At 42.4% G+C, this 16,322-nt stretch overlaps 1 protein-coding gene across 1 annotated transcript in view; it reads right to left on the bottom strand.

Annotated features, from left to right (window-relative positions):
* Positions 1 to 2,688: 2,688 nt before the first annotated feature.
* The window catches only part of CDH20 (cadherin 20), a 119,807-nt gene continuing 106,173 nt past the window's right edge, over positions 2,689 to 16,322 (bottom strand). The window contains exons 9-12 of the mRNA XM_041475889.1: positions 15,096 to 15,217; positions 13,064 to 13,181; positions 5,689 to 5,940; positions 2,689 to 4,253 (exon numbers count right to left, since the gene is read on the bottom strand). Coding sequence (XP_041331823.1) covers positions 3,754 to 4,253; positions 5,689 to 5,940; positions 13,064 to 13,181; positions 15,096 to 15,217 — 992 coding nt within the window. The 3' untranslated portion in view covers positions 2,689 to 3,753. The remainder of the gene's footprint in view (positions 4,254 to 5,688; positions 5,941 to 13,063; positions 13,182 to 15,095; positions 15,218 to 16,322) is intronic.

The following is a 16,322-nucleotide window of genomic DNA, read 5'->3' as shown; positions in this document are numbered from 1 at the left end:
TTGTCTAACTCTGTTTGTTAGAGAGAGAGAGATTTGAGATGGATTGCTTAGACCATATGCTCAATTTTTAAGTGGCTGAAATTAATAAAATGACTTGCACGCTCTGTTATTCTTTCCTCTGAACCACTGATTTGCAGTCACAGCTGAGACTAGGGGATTGTTGCCGGATGGTAAGTCCTTTTTTTTTTTTTTCCCTGAGAACTGGCAGCCATGGAAAAAATGTCATCGGAGGAACAAACCAAAATGAATAGTGGTAAAAGCTCTGTGCACCCAGACCAGTCTTGGAGCACAAAGGGACTGGGGACACTGGTGAGGGCACATAAGACCTTGTCCTGGCACTCTGACGTTTCTGCCCTTACACCAGGGCAGTGGATAGAGTGTGTGCCATGCACTGGGACTGTTCCTTGGAGGTGTTTGGTGGCTTGGCAAAGCCCAGTCCCTCCACCATGGCAGGCTGTAAACCATGAGCAGGTTTTATGTATTGCTGCAAATGTTCATGCACACAGCCAGGACTGCCCTTGAGCATGAGGCTGAGGACCTGTGCTTGTTTCACTGACAGTCCATGGCACCACGCATTTCCTTTCGGCTTGGAGTCTCCTCTTCTACTCTGGACCTGCTGAACCCTGATGTGTCTGAAAATGGATCCTTTTTTTCATATCTCATCAGCAAAACAAGAGGGTTCTTCTGTTTTGTTTGTGGCAGTGTGATAAATGCAAGTGTTGATTGTTGGCATAGAGATTTCACAGACTGCAGAAACACTGTCACCTGTTCCATAAAACAGAAAAAAAGGGTGCCAGGCTGCCAAGTGCCTACTAAACACCAGCTGGTAAGTGTCACAACATCAAGCTGTGCAGCTATTGACTGTGATCACAAGTTGAGGCAAACCTGGGGACAATCAGAGAGCCTAATGCTGACATGCAGCTTAGGAAGGTGGGCTATGAATTCCACTGTGGCATGAGTGCAAGCCCCTGGCAAAAGGGCTGCTGGTCTTTCCATAATAATGGGGGATACACACCCTGGGAAGCTGCTCCTGGCTGCTGCACAGCCTGTCTTGCAGAGACCACATCTGGAAGCTTCTGTGGAGTCAAAACAGACCATGAGGCAGCTTGTCCTGGGATAACTCTCAGTAAATGCAGGAGGCTGAAGGCTGTGTGATGCTGGACTGTACTTTTACACCCCATCCTCCCACTCTGCCTATGATAGGAGATTTAAACCATCATGGAATCAAGATATGAAGAACAATCTAGAGGCTTTTTTTGTTACTGTAGACTGTGACGACTGGGAGAGACAGTAATGGTCTGAAAATACCAAATCATAGCTCTGTGGAGGGACAAGGTCATCTGTGTGCATTACAAGCTTATATGGCAAAGGGTACATGCCTTATACTTCCCCTGGAAGGCTTTCAGCAATGAGTGTACTGATGCCTAGAAAGACTGCCTAGAAAGGTTACAGAGCTTTAACAGTTGGGACTTTAAGAAGAAAGAGGCATCTGCTTAAAATATGTAAAACTAATGTTTAGATCAGACAGGGAAGTGGTGGAATAGATGTCCTCCTGCCTGTGTTCTGTGGTATCTGCGGTGGCAGGAGGCAAGGAAGCCCTCAGATTGTCAACAGCAGCTTTGTATCCTTTAGACTACTTCCTTGATCATGATGGCTGCAGTTCTAGTTTAATGTTTTAAAATCAATATGACACGTGAGGGTGAGTGCTACGGTATGAGTAAAAGAATCACTATCAAATAATTATCAGTTCTCTTTCTGTAATGGTGTAAATCACGTTCAGCTGATAAGCAGAACCTTGGCATATTATGTTTGTGAAGGCCCAGATTTTCATCACATCAGATTAACAAGCAAGAAGTCACTAAAACCTTTCTTCCTTGGTGGGTGCATGGCTCTCTAGGGATGCATGACATTTTATGAGTCTATGGAAACAAGGCTTCTGCCTTAAATTGGTACAACCTAAGATTAATAAAGGAGAGACTGCAATGTTTTGTGCACATCTGCAACAGGAACTGAGCACGGCATGCCCATAGTAAAAGTGTGGTGACTGGGTGGTTATGTGTGCACATCTATTTTTTGGGCAACTGGAGGGGTAAAGAGTCCTTAGCAAGAAATAAACATGCAAATTCCATTGCAGACTGTTTTGCTTTCAGAGGCCTTTTGCCACTTTCCATGAAACTTGTGTTAGTGTAATTTCCCTAGCTCTTCACATTAACACACGCAAACAAGAGACAACCCAGGAGCAAAACTGACTGCAGAGTGAGAATAAATAGATATTTTATCTTAGTCTGTCATGGCTCTGAAGGCATGATACTCTGTCAGTGACGTGTAACTGATTTCCAAGCCTACCAATGCCCCAGCCTTAATGTTTCAAAAAAATCAGGCAAGACTTTCTTTTGACTTCAGCATGATTAGATTAGAAAAGTAACTAGTCTGGTGGGCTGTACTTGGGCTGATTCAATGCTAAGGGCAATGTCCAAGTGAACAATGATAAAAGAAGCAGACAATCTGCTGGATTCTGCAAACTGAAGCCTTGTCTCCTTGACACAATGCTGATGAAACATTTTTTCTTGATGCTCAAGGCATGTCAAGCTGTAGATAAGCTCTAACTGCTGTGTGCAAAGTAGTCAATAAATTGCCATCAGACTTTCCTTCTGTTTAACTTTTATTAAAAGAGGTGCTAAGGTACTGTACTGGATGCAGTACATCATATTTATTACCAAAATTAACAAATATACAAAACTTATACATGTAATTTTCTTACATCCATTTATTCGTCTATAATACTGCATTTGTTCAAGTAGGTTATCTACAGTATGTAAACATCCCTTGGATTGACCTCACACAGATTAGGAAAGCCCATCTAACCCATGTAGTTACCAAATATAGCTTTTTCTTATTTTAAAATTTATTTGGCTTTCATTGGTAGAATCTAATCTTCACATTTGGCACATGGAAGAGACATCTACAGTGCAAAAGAGGCAGATTTTCTGGTTTTGTTCTGAGCAGTTTAGCAGAGTCATGGTTTTAAAGAGTCAAGAATAAATTTACACAAACTTGATAGGAGATGGATTAGTGTTAACGCCAGTGACTCACAGATCAGCCACTAAACTAGAGCAGAAATTCAAAGCCTCTTCCCCAGCCCTCTCAGTCACGTGGAAAAAAAACCCCAACCTCAGCCTTGTTTCTAAAGGATTAAAAAAGAGCTCTGTTAGCAGCAGAGGGAGGAGTTTAGTTTACAAGGAGCCCTCTGGTTTCAATTTTCTGCTTTGTGGATTTTTTCTCTTGTTAGCAAGCAATTCTATTCTGTTTTAATGGGGAAAGAAATGACCAGTGGGAAGCAACTCTTCTGTGGTGACAACTTCTCAGTGAGTTGGAGATTACAGTTGGAGTTTATAGATCTTTGAACCCTGATGTATAGAGCTCAGTAAGCTGCCGTGTACAAAGGGGAGAGAAAGGAAGAGAGAGAGACGAGAGAGAGAGAGAGAGCAACGCTGTGGAGCTCTCCAATTTTGCTGTAAGAACCAGGAAAAAACTTTCTTCATTCTGTTTCTCATAGTTTCAAAATGTGACTTAATTTAACTGAGTAAAGCTGATCCAGAGAGACTTTCATTCACACCCTTCTTCCCATTCTCATCCAAGCACTGTATTGCTATTTTTTTATGAGGCCTCACCCAAGTCCACGGAAGCATCTGATGAGAATGGACCGAACTGGACACCGTTTCACGTGGAAAGCCCTCTGCCATCCCTCTTCTGTTACCACAGAGCCCCGCTGCTGTCTGTGGCCCCGTACATCTCAGCCAGCTTCTTGAAGCGCGGCCCCCAGTCCGTCAGGTAGTCGTAGCTCTGGTCTGAGTCTGTCGTCACGGACTGTAAGGAGCTGAGCGACTCCGCCACCGAGCCATTCCCTTCAAACATGTAGGTCTGGAGGGAGTCAAAGGGAGGCGCCCACAGGTCCATGTCAGCTTCGTAGAGCTTGGCGAGCACGTAGTTGTGGACGTTGTTGTCCATGACGCACGCCTGAGGCACGTATCGGGAGAGGCTCTCTATTTCAGGGAGCATGTCCTGCCGGTTCTTCACCACCAGCTGGGCCTCCCGTGGGTTCCACATGGCAGCAATGTCGAAGGCCTCCGTGTCCTCCTCCCCGCCGCCCTCGTCATCATACCTGACAATGTTCTCATGGATGTTCTCCTCCTCGTCGATGATGTACGGCTGCTTCCGCTGGCGCCGCATGGAGAGGATGAGGAGCACCAACACTGTGGGAGCCAAGCAAGACATGGGGCTGTCAGCAAGGACACGGATTTTGCCAGGGCTTTAGACTTTCCTCTGCCTTGCTTTCCCCTGGGTGAGCCCAACTAGCCCGTTGGATTTAAAGAGCTGTGGTGTTTGCAAGCTGGGGGATGTAGAAATCTCCTTCTCTCTGGCTCCCCAGTCAAAACTGGTAGCTTGATGTCCTGCTAATGTGTCCCCTTTCTCACCTGAACTCTTAGCTCCTGTTGACACTTAGGACGTGTATATCCAGTGGTGCTTGCCACTTTTAAGCTAGCCAGCTCAGAGGTCAGTAACAGTTTATCTGCAGCAGCATAGTGCCATAGAGATATTTTGTTTTCTGCTCTGTGCCTGGGTTTTGCAGCCTGCTTTGGGGATGCGTCTCAGGCTGGCCACCGCATGTGACAGAGATGGATGGTCCTAAGGCAACACGGTGATATGTCTGCCTACACAGCAAAATGCAGAGGTAGCCCCTTAGTCTGCTGTAAGGAATTTTTTGTTTATCTGCAAGCCTCCTGCAATGCTGCAGTGCTGGTGCTCCTCGCCCTCGCTGTGCTTATTAGCATGGGGAGAAGTGGTCATACAGGCACCAGAGCCCTTTGCTATCGAAAATGTGCCATCACTTGGTGACTATTTCCAGAGTTAGAACTCAGCAAAGATTTTGGATACTGAAATTTCGAGCTGATGTATCTAGGCTCCTTTGAAGAGCCAGAATTGAGGCACTTTTAAAGAATTTTTCCTGCATCTTACTACACTGTTCCTCAAATTGGGTCCCCTGAAATTTCAGAGAATGTGTGTTTTGAACTAATATCGCATGATTTGAGAGCATGAACAAGGGAACTGAAGTTCTTTTGATACCAACAGCTAACAGGGAACAAAGGATGTCTGGGCAAGGAAAGCATGAAATTTAATTGTGGAGACAAAACTCATGCAAGACCCTCAGCCCCTTTACTGCAGCATAGGCACCATTTAAATGCAGAGTCTCAAGGAAAAGGAATGGAGGTGGGGATATCTCTCTCCAAGAGAAAGACAAGAAATGGAACTAGGCTTATGACTACTGTTTCCTGTAGATCAGGATGAGAAACTAACCTGCCCCAAGCCACAGCTCTCAATACTTCCCACTGCCCTACCCTTGCAGGAAAGCACGGCCATGTCAGACACTGTAGCACTTTGAGCATCTGGCAGAAATATTTGCAGGCCATATTTTTCCCCCATTCCTACAGTCCAGATCCTGAAGCCATACGCAGCTGACTACACCATGGGGTCCTTGAATGGGCCTTTTAGGCATGCATGAATCTACATGTACACGTATACACAGATGTGTGGATGTGTGGCTGTGGGTGTGTTTGGGTCCTAGACCTTTGGTGGATCAGCACCCTGGCCGAAAAGTCTGTCCCTCCCAGGAAGAAGTGAAAGCTTTACCCAGCAGGACAAAGATGCAGGCGAGGATGGCAATGAGCGCCCCTCGGCTTAGGCTGACAGGGAGCACGTAGGCCTCGGCGTTGCAGGACATCACCATGCCCTCGTCATCGCAGCTGCACACGTGCACGGTCAGCGTGCCTGTGCTGCTCAGCACCGGGCGCCCATTGTCACTGATCAGGATGGGCAGGTAAAAGATGTTCTGCTCGTTTTGTCTGAAGCCAGAGCGCCTTGTCAAAATCCATGCTGTATTGTCTAGGAGAGGAAAAAAACGGAGAGAACAGCTTATATGCATAGCAAATACATGCAGCAGAGAAAGAATGTTAAAAAAATCAGCCTTAGACCCACATCCATTTTTTCTTCTCTTTTCTTTTTTTAAATCAGTTCATCACTAATAATTTTGGTTCTCCTCCCCCTCTTCCAGTATCTTCTCGGGCCATAGATCCAAACCTGAGAGGTATACACAACTTAGGAGTTACCTTTACCCCTTCTGATACAAGATGCCCAGAGCAAACTCATAGTGTTCAGATTTAGCTAGGAGAGCTTTCAAAGAGCAAGACAGAAATGAGCAATTGAAGACAACTTGTTGTTCCTGTTTGCATATGCTCAGCAGCTTTTCTAGGTCTCAGATGCTGCCACCATTTTGGAGATGCTGGCATATAACCTTTGTGGACATGTTATGGTACTCTGTGGTTTTTGATACGTGGCATGATCACCTGCTTGAGGCAACAAGGGGACAAAGCAGAAAACCCAGCTTGCTATCCCAAAGCAGCAGAGAGTTGAAAATTTGCAACTAAACATTTCTTTTCTGTGAAGTACATGCAATTTCTTTAGTACTTCTGCCATGGCAAAAAGCCAGAATGTTTTGTATCATTGTCAGAATTATTCTGCTTTGATTTGACCATTCTGCTTCATTTAGTGTGACTGCTTGTTTTTTATAAGAACTAAAATCGAAAGGAATCAAAATAATGCTGCTGACAAAAATAGTAAAAGAGTGACCTAACAGTCAGTTGCTGTTGGCCATTTCAAGGGAAATTCCTACCTTTGGGGCTATTTCCTTCATATTCAACATGCCTTTTTAAATGTCAACATTTACCAGTGGCATTTGAATTCCTGTCTATCTCCTCCCTCAAGTTCCTCAGTATGTGCACCAAGTTTCCTAATTTAAAAAAGTGTAAAAAAAGTGAAAAATGGATTCAGGAGCAGCTTGTTCTCAATTCTCATCTCAGGATGCCAAAGCAAAAGTCTTTGGAGATGAGTGTTGATTTTTTTCAGTGCTGAATTTGAGCCTTGTAGCCTCAGAGACTTTTAGAAAGCGCAGGACTGAATGTCTGCAGTGTGATCTGCTGACCAAAGAGAATAAAGGAACTTGCATGAAAATTGTCCTTTCTTACAAACAGGTCTGCTCAGGCCAGGAAAGTTTACTGGGGAGCACAGGTACTTTTTCTCTTTGGCAAACCTACAAGCTCTGATTCTGTGCACTGATGCTGTGGCATTTTTTGGGAAATGATCTTCATGCAGTTTCTTTTACTACTTAGTTTTATTTCCTGTTCTCTTGGTTCAAAAGAGGTCACACAGTCTGGCCATCTGCATCTCCAGGTTGTTACTAATGTACATTTGCTGTGCTTGAAAATGCAGGATGCTCATCAGCTGTCCCAGATGGATTGGCACAATGGGACTGCTTCCTGGAAAAGGCAAGAAACCTTCTGATCACAAGTAGACTCTGAAAAAACCTAAAATATTAACATAGAAGTGTTCAATTTCTTTATTATTGCTCTGTCCATTCACTGCTAAGATTTAAATCTTGGGTGATTTTTTTTCAGCATAGAGACTCAGGTTACATGCAGATAAATTCAGCTATATGATCTCCTTTAGTCTGGACACCAAAAATGATTTGATGGCTTTTTGAAGGGAAGTCGGGAGCTTCATATATAGCCAACTATGGAATATAGGCAAACTCAAGCTTGACTAACCAAACTTGTCTCCTGGACTTAAACTATGGCCCAAGTTACAAACTCTGTGCTTCTAATCTTATGCCATCAGAGAGTACAGGCACACCTAAGTAGTGAGATGGCAGGTTCCACAGTTTGTGAGGGCAATTTAAATTTGTGACATGTTTTTAAAAAGAATCTCAGGGTCTTTTTTCTTGCACGTCAATGACATTTCAAGCTTTTACTCCAAAACCATACAATTCTGAAGTGTGCTGCATGTCTGCATGCAAATATATAGTGAAATTGTAGTGTCTTGTTAAATCATGTGGTCTCAAGAGCTGGAGCTTTGAGGAAAAACCACCAGGTGCAAGATGAAATCCCAAAGTTGCTTAAAACTGATTATGTGTCAGTGTTTACTGATTTCACCTTTGACATACAATGCAGCTCTGAGTATGTGCAGTGGGTATGGACAGACATAGGTAGGTCTCTTCCTAGGAAAAAACAATAGGACAAGAGGACATGGTCTCAAGTTGTGCCATGGGAGGCTTGGATATTAGGAAAAATTTCTTCACTGAATGGATCGTCAGGCATTGGAAAAGGCTGTCCAGGGAAGTGTTTGAGTCACCATCTCTGGGGACATTCAAAAGATATGTAGATGGGGCACTTAGGGCCATGGTATAGTGGGGGACTCGGCAGTATTAGATTAACAGTTGGACTCAATGATTTTGGAGGACTTTTTCAACTTAAATGACTCCATGATTCAGGAATGTGTCCCAAAACTCATCAGAGAGCAGTACCTCTGTGTTTCCCGTGGCTCCTGGGCAAAGGGAGTGCTGTGGACAGGAGCTCTTGCCTACTCAAACCTTCCCCTTCTCTCTCCTGGGGAACATACAAGTGCTTTCTCTGTCTTGGGCTGTTTATGTGCCCTCCATATGTGCTCCACAGCTATTAATATCACATCTTTTCATCACTGGGCCAATTTTGGCATGAGGAAAAGCATCCCAAAGGCAGAAAGTTGCAAAGTGCCTGCCTTTATGCTGTGTCAATGAAAATATTTGAGTCACCCTAACTGGAGTAATTTGGATGTATTTCTCTTTCCTGGGTGAGAGATTAACTTTCTTTAAACTGACTTACAATAGAAGTCACAAACTTCTATTCAGGTGACAGCAAACCTTCATTTCACGTAAAATTGCTTTTTGTGAGGGAAAAAAAGATTAATTATTCTGAGCTGGTCATACTTTGCCTGCAAAAGAAGTCACAGGCAGTGAACCTGACAGAAGCTGTGCAAAATCAGCTAGTGAGAGATCTCAAGGGTTTTTAACCATTCTTTTTTCAGGCCAAAACCAAGTTTCTATAATCTAATATTGAAAGATATATATGTATATATAACTTCTGCTGTGATGGCCTGACCATATCATCCAGGTCTTAAACGTTCTTGGTAATTAAATTCTCATTGTAACTCCCAGCATTAGATTCTGGGCCTTTTGTTTCATTTTGCTTTGTCCTAGGCAGGCATCCAAATCATCCCTAAAGAATTGTTCTACCTGTTACTCTGCAACTGAAATACATTGGTGCCAAAGCTTGTTGTGTGACTCATCAAAAGCCAATGTGATTTGACGTGCTAGCACAGTGTGAAGGATGTGCTGGAATATGATGTAGCATGGCGGAAACTGGAATACACAATTTTATTCCAAATTTGATATCTGCTAAGCCCCAGCTGTCAAGAGCAGAGGGCTTGTGAGGACAAGAAAGCCTTATTATGTTAAAAAAAAAAGAACAGGCTTGATAAGAATGAACAATATTTTTTCTCTCAGCTTCCAGCACAGCACCTTTGGCTCGTAGAGGCTGGATGGCAGTCCTTAGCTCCAGCACTGAGTAGAGATGCTGAAGATTGCAGCATGGCTGGTTCCATTTGTGTGAAAACTGAACTTCCCATATGTGTGCAGGCTGGTGTCTTCATGTGGTCGTGAGAACAAGCCATGGAGCACCATCTTCCTGCAGTTTTCTGCCTCACCAGAAATGATGTACCTCTCTGGAGAGGTCAGGGGAATTAACCACTGTGTAGGTCCTGACCTTGAGATCAGAGCTAATAACCACCGCTCTTCTTGCAAGAAAGGCTTGGTTTCTTTCTGCATGCACCTGCAGAAGAACTGGGGATGGTTAGCCTGACAATTCTGTTAGACTTTAAAAACTATTGCAGTAATTATGAAGAGCTAGGAATAATATAAAGAAATATTCCACCAGGAGTGGGAGAAGGAACACAAGGAAGCAGGCAATCTAGACATGACTGGGTTGGGGAAAGAGTCACATCTTTCCTTGAGGATTTTCAGCTCACTGCTTACATGTGTGAAGTAGACCACAGATTTAGGGAAGGCAGAAATAGCTAAAAATTTTTCCCAGGACAAATTTAATTGTAATGCAAAGGATTGCCAAGACACCAGGCCTGGTGGTGGTATGACAGATCCTGATTCAGCACCTATTATAAAAGGCTTCTGTCTTCAACAGTTCCTGGTTCCCAAAGATGGAGGGTGGTGATTAAGGTTCAACCGAAGATCAGCTCACAGTTTAATCTATAGATGCAGTAAGTTTATTTTGTTGCTCATTACTACAGCAAGCCTCTCTTTCTAAGTTATTCCCAGCCTAGTCTCACCTGGAAGAAGTTGGAAGGAGGATGGCTTGCCAGTGCTCTACAGCAGACATCAAAGAGATGTGAGACTCCAGCTCAATTCCCTGCTTCATCACATTTATCCTATAAGGCCTTGAGAAAACCATTTGTGCCCAGATTGTTGCAGCTACTTAACATGTCTATTTCTCACAGATTTTACTGAACTCAAAGAGAACCCAGCATGTAAGTAGCTTAATTTCTCCTTGCCCCAGATTCCCATCTATAAAGGAGAACAATAGGATTTCTCTGTCTGCTGAAGATATGCAAAGAATGAATAGACTGAAGAAGTTCTCAGAGACTAAAATTACAAGGGCCAAAAAAAAAATGTAAAACAGCTCATCAGAATGCAAACAGTGATCTATCTGTTGCTCAGTATAAATCAAGGTTTTAATTGTTGCCAAGAAAGCTACACGTCTTGCAGTTTCTCTTACTGCTATATTGGACAACCAAGTAATCAGCACAATTGCTAATCTTCACAGCGCCTTCCCGCAGCCTGGGAAGCATTCCTGGCTCGTGTTTATGGGCACAGGCTGTGACTAGCAAAGTGTGTTCTGTTTCTTGTCTAGCCACCCTGTGACAAACAGTATAGCTACCCCCTCTGTGCCCAAGTTACATGATTTATATAGCTCTTAGTGGCCCCTAGATGAAAATATAAGCATAAATTATTTTTACTGAAATGACTACTGCTCTCCAAATTGCTGAGGCAGTAAATAAACCCTTAATCATAGAATCATAGAATATGCTGTGTTGTAAGGGACCCTTCAGGATAATTGAGTCCAGCTCCTGGCCCTGCAGAGGATATACCAAGAGTCACACTGTGTGCCTGAGAGATTTTCCCAAGTGCTTCTTGAACTGAGACAGGTTTGGTGCTGTGACCACGTCCCTGGGGAGCCTTTCCAGTGCTCATACAGCCTCTGGGAGAAAAACCTCTTCCTCATATCCAACCTAAACCTTCCCTGACTTTTAGTCTCATGCTGTTTTGTCAAGTCCTGTCACTGGTCACCAGAGAGAAGAGATCAGTACCTGTCCCTCTACTTCCCCTCACAAGGAAACTATAGACTGCAATGAGGTCTTCCCTCAGTCAACTCCAGGATAAACAGACCAGGTGACCCCAGCTGCACCTTGTACAGCTTCCCCTAAAACCCTTCACCATCCTCATGGCCCTCCTTTTGGATTCTCTCTAATAGCTTAATATTCTTCTTATGCTATGGTTTACTATGTGGATCATTCAAATAGTCAGTGGTTTGATACTTAACATTTTTATTTCAAATGAGTAACTAATAGTACCCTAAGCTTCTTGTATATAAATATGGAAAACTGATATTTTATAGAGAGTGGGAGGCACAGCCATTCAGTCACTCCTGTCACTATAAATTATTGCAAGTATGGCCTGAGACAGAAAAAGTGCATCTGATGCTGGGAGTTTTGCAAATTTCATTTTTTAGAACAATGCCTTGAGGATGAAATGAGCTTGCTTTGCCAAATGCTTTAGCAATAGTTGTGTTATATTTGTTCATTTATTTTGGCAATATATACTCACAAATAAAAAAGACAAGGAGAGAAAGAAGGAGATAAAAATGTAAGAAATTGTGTGAGGAGTCTTCAGGGACACTATAGAAAAAAATGCTTTTGGGATGAAAGAGCATTAGCATGCTGTGGATGAGAGCTCCAGACAGTGCAAGTACCATGTTTTAAGACATGTTTGGTTAGTGAATGTATGGGATTCTTTATAAACCTTTCTGTTGCTCTTTCATGTGCCTGGAGAGGCCCAGACAGGGGCTTATGGAAGTCAGTGTGACAAGCAGGCATGTGTGGGAGCAAGGCTGGGCTTGGAGGCTGGCCATAGACGCTGCAGCTGGCCAGTCTTTCTCCCCATTTATTCTGAAATTGCTTGCTGATTTGTGGTACTTTACACACTAAACTTATACTGAAACCCAGCCCCTCAAGACTTTCCAAGCTCTACACCAGGTCACTCAAGGTCATCCCTCTTTCCTAATGAAGGCTGGTGTGGACCTGATTTTAGACTTTGTCTGCCCATGGAGATCATCTATCAACAGCAGTCATGCAGAGGCCTGCTGTGGCAGGACTTTCCTGCAGGCTCCAAAACCACCAAAGATTTCCCAAAAGAATCAAATTCCACTGGTTAGAATGCTCAAATGCCAGAAACTGGTGTTTCAGTTTCTACTTAGGTCATCTTACACAGACCTTTAGCTGTACACCAAGTTACCTCCCCAAGGCTCTGCAAGTCCTCCCTACTTCCCTCTTTCTCTAGGGAAATGAGGATGTGCAAGGAGAAAGAAGAAAGTGCTTGGGGGAAAAGACTGGAACAGTACAAAAACCTTCCTTTTTTCTGTGCCTGGGAGAAAACATGAAGAGTAAAAATAAAATAAAAAAAGAGCAATGTAATTCCCTTCAGATTTGTCTTCTAGTTCCAGTTACTATCCTACCTTTAAGCATCTCCTTTTGAGCAAATGCAATTTCCACTCCGATAATCCGAGATGCCTGCAGCCTGACCAAAAGACCTGAATTTGCACAAAACACTGGCACATTTCCTCGAAAAAGAAAAAGGGACCCATTGCTAGAGAATATTTATAGAGAAGAAAATATCATATAACCTTCAAGTGTATTAAGTAATATGTCATTTTATTATTGCCTTTAAGGAACAGGTGTCACTTGGTATTATTTGAAATGGCAGTCTTGTCACACTGTAAGTCACAGCTTCTCAAGTCCAACTCAGGCATTAGAATTAGAGTAGCTAACTGTCTGTGTCCACTCTGATTACCTTGATTGTCCCTTAGAGTAAAGTTTGGGTTGTTGGCTGCCTCTGGAGCCAGGCTGTAGTAGAAGTGCTGACCCTCCTGTGGGTCATCCCTGTCGATGGCACTCACTGTTTGAATCAGCTACAAAACACAAGAGAAAAGTAGAAACGGGTGAGAAGCAAAATATTTTTAATATAAACAAACAATCAAACTGATAACATGTATTTTATATCTATAAATATAAGCAACTGGAGCATTTAAATAAAATTGCTTTCCAGAGGTACAATCTTCTCTCAAGAAGAGACTCAAAAGCTTGCAGGGGTCATCTATTTTGCTGTGGTCATTCACATCACTTTTAAACAAAGGAGGAGATATTCAGTTTACCTCAAATAACAGATGCTTTCCTGTCATGCATCCCTATCTTCTGCTGCACATTTCTTTTTGTCTTTTGGGGCCCAGGTTTTTCAGAAGATTCATTGTGCATTAGAGAGCTTGTAAGAGAGCTCATACTCACTTTCAGCTTCATTACGCAGGTAGAAAAGGACTTCAAGTTGATTATTTTGCCACTCTTTTAGTTTTAAATCAATAAAATTCTGCCCAAGATGTCAGTGGAAATGAGAGAAAAGCTAACCATGCAGAATGCATATGCAATAAATAACACCAAACTAAAGAAACTAAGACAATGCTAAATCCAGAAAGAGATTTGTTACTTCTTTTATACAGGCTTTGTAAAGTAGGTTTAACAGCTTGAAGCACAATGAGCACTGTCTGAATAAACATTCAGGCATCTTTTTGGACAAGAAATAAATCTTCACCTGGATTTTTTTAAATTTGAAAGTTATTTTGTGATTCAAAGGCAAATGCCAGACCCATAAAGGCTCTTTCACCACCTTAAAACTGATTTCAGAACTTTTTAAAATGTGGCAATAGAATTTAGTGTTCTCTGCTGAAAGAAGTAGTCCACATTAGTATTCATAATAATATTGAAGTTAAACAGCTTATTACCTAGGACACTCATCCTTTAAAACCAGAAAAAAAGGTCTAGGCAATGATTTCTATTGCCTATATTACTAAGAAGCTCTGTAAACTGGTGAGATGAAAATATCCTCTATATGCTAGTTGTAAGGACAGTTACCCCAGCAGTGAGCAGCTTTTTCATTCTGTTTCACACAGCTGAGAGAAGCTTCAGCAAACACACAGTGATACTACTTGCATCATTTTTCCTTCACAGATCACGAGAGGTGTGTCTATGTGTTTAAATGTTATTTATTCTAGTCAGCTTTGCATGAGGAGGCACCAGTCCCCACCGTGGACCCTGGTGGTGGAGCAAGAAGAGGCTCCCCACAATAAATCAGCAGCAGAGCTTGCAGCAGGTCCAGCCAGGGAAAGTTCACACCTGTCTCTGGCACTGGTGACCTTGCTCAAGGGCTTTGATGGGGTTTTGGAAGCGAGAGGAGCAGAGTCTTCACCGCTTGCTTGAAGCTACTCCTTTAGAGTGTGTGTAATGGGAAGCCTCGTGTTGCTTTTGACTCTCTGTCATCTCCAGTTCACAGCAGAACATATTCTGCTGGGCACCCCTTTGAACCTGATGTAGTAAGTTATGTCCACCTCCTATAAGTCCAGGTGTGCTTAAGGCTGTTAAAACATTTAGTAGTAAGCCTTGTCTGTCACACGTGGCCTGAGCTGGTTCTGTGGCACTTCTCATAACACTTCTCCTCTCTTTGATGCTGCTACAGGACACACTGGCTGTTTGCCTGCTGGCACATGCCTAAGGGAAGGCTTTATTTCAGCTATGAAATATATTGTCCAGTGAGCCTAGAATCTACTTTGGGAGAATAAAAGAAATGTGAGAGAAACAAAAGAGGTACTATATGTGATGCTCCTTCCAGCGGGATATGCTTGCCTTTGGAATGAAGCACAGACAGCTGCTGATAAGAGTTAAATGAAACATGTGAGTAGCTGAGCCCTCTTTCCAACACTCACCATTCCTGGCATGCTGCCTCCATGTAGGACAGCATACCCTTCCCAACCCCTGGTGGTACAAGCATTTCTCACCTGGCCTGCTTTGGCATTTTCACAAACAAAAGCTTCATAAAATCTTGCAAACTCCGGCGCATTATCGTTCACATCCAGGACTTTCACTGTCACAGAGACGCTGCCCACCTGTGAGGGGTTATCTGGAAGAAAAAGGTTTAATGTAAGGAAAGGCAATATGTGGGAAGGGGAAGAGGCTGCTCCTCACTACGCTCAAGAGGTAAATCAGGTTATCCATTACTGGCTTGTGTTAAATCACATTTTCCCATTGGGAACTATGGTGACCTGGGTATTGTGTGACTCAGAGTGAAGCTGCAAATGCTGCTCTCTCTCTAGCCTGGCTTCTCATCTAATCACATATTTTACAAACAAAACAATTCTGTAAAAGACATCAACCTGGTTCAGTCCAATGAACTATTTCTACAGCAAAAGTTTTAGACAATGCCCCCTTTTTTTTTTAATTGCCTTTCAACTGGGCAATACTGTTTGTTGAGCCTCCCTACTGGTGGCAGGAATTAGGAAAGGTACTGTTTTAAGGATAGACTTGTTATTTAGAACTTGTTAAAAATGGCATTTTCTATCTCTAGTTCAGAAATGCTTTTGCTCAAAATTTATGTTCCTTGAACTCAAAAATAGTGTCAAGTCTTTGACACTTTTTACAGAGGGGTTTAAAATGTAATAACACATGAAATTGTACAGAAAAGCTTTCAGTGAAGCTTAAAATTACAATGAAAATTTTACATTCTGCATGACATCATTTGAAATGTTTCTGTCCCACTGGTCCATTAGCTTTCTTTGTCAGTAAATCTGTACATCTTTTCACATATCTTCACAAATTCCAAATTAAGTGGCTACAGAATAATTTGTTTTCTTACTGTTCTTGTCTGCCCCAAATAATCCTTTCCTCACCCTTATTTAATGACAAAATGAAACTGTAATCAGAAAGAAAAAAAATGTTAAAGGGATCAGAAGAGGTGAAAAAATCAAGAAAATTCTTTAATATTACTATTCTCATCTTCTTTTTAGCTATAGCATGTTGTACATTTATCTCCAAATATATCTCCATTTATAGCAAGAAATGATATATTCATATAAACAATAGAGAGTTTACATAAACTCTGGAATTTTCTTAAATGTTCAGAGTACTGTAGTCCACAACATGTGTTGCATTGTGTCATTGAGATAATACTCAGACTATATTGTTTCTCTCTAATTTGTAATGTAATCCTTCAGCTTCCCACATATGCA

Source organism: Pyrgilauda ruficollis, unplaced genomic scaffold (assembly GCF_017590135.1).
Source record: "Pyrgilauda ruficollis isolate IOZ18807 unplaced genomic scaffold, ASM1759013v1 scaffold37, whole genome shotgun sequence".
Lineage (NCBI taxonomy): Eukaryota > Metazoa > Chordata > Aves > Passeriformes > Passeridae > Pyrgilauda > Pyrgilauda ruficollis.
The sequence above is the reverse complement of the archived record's forward strand: the minus strand, read 5'-3'. Positions and strand labels throughout refer to the sequence as shown.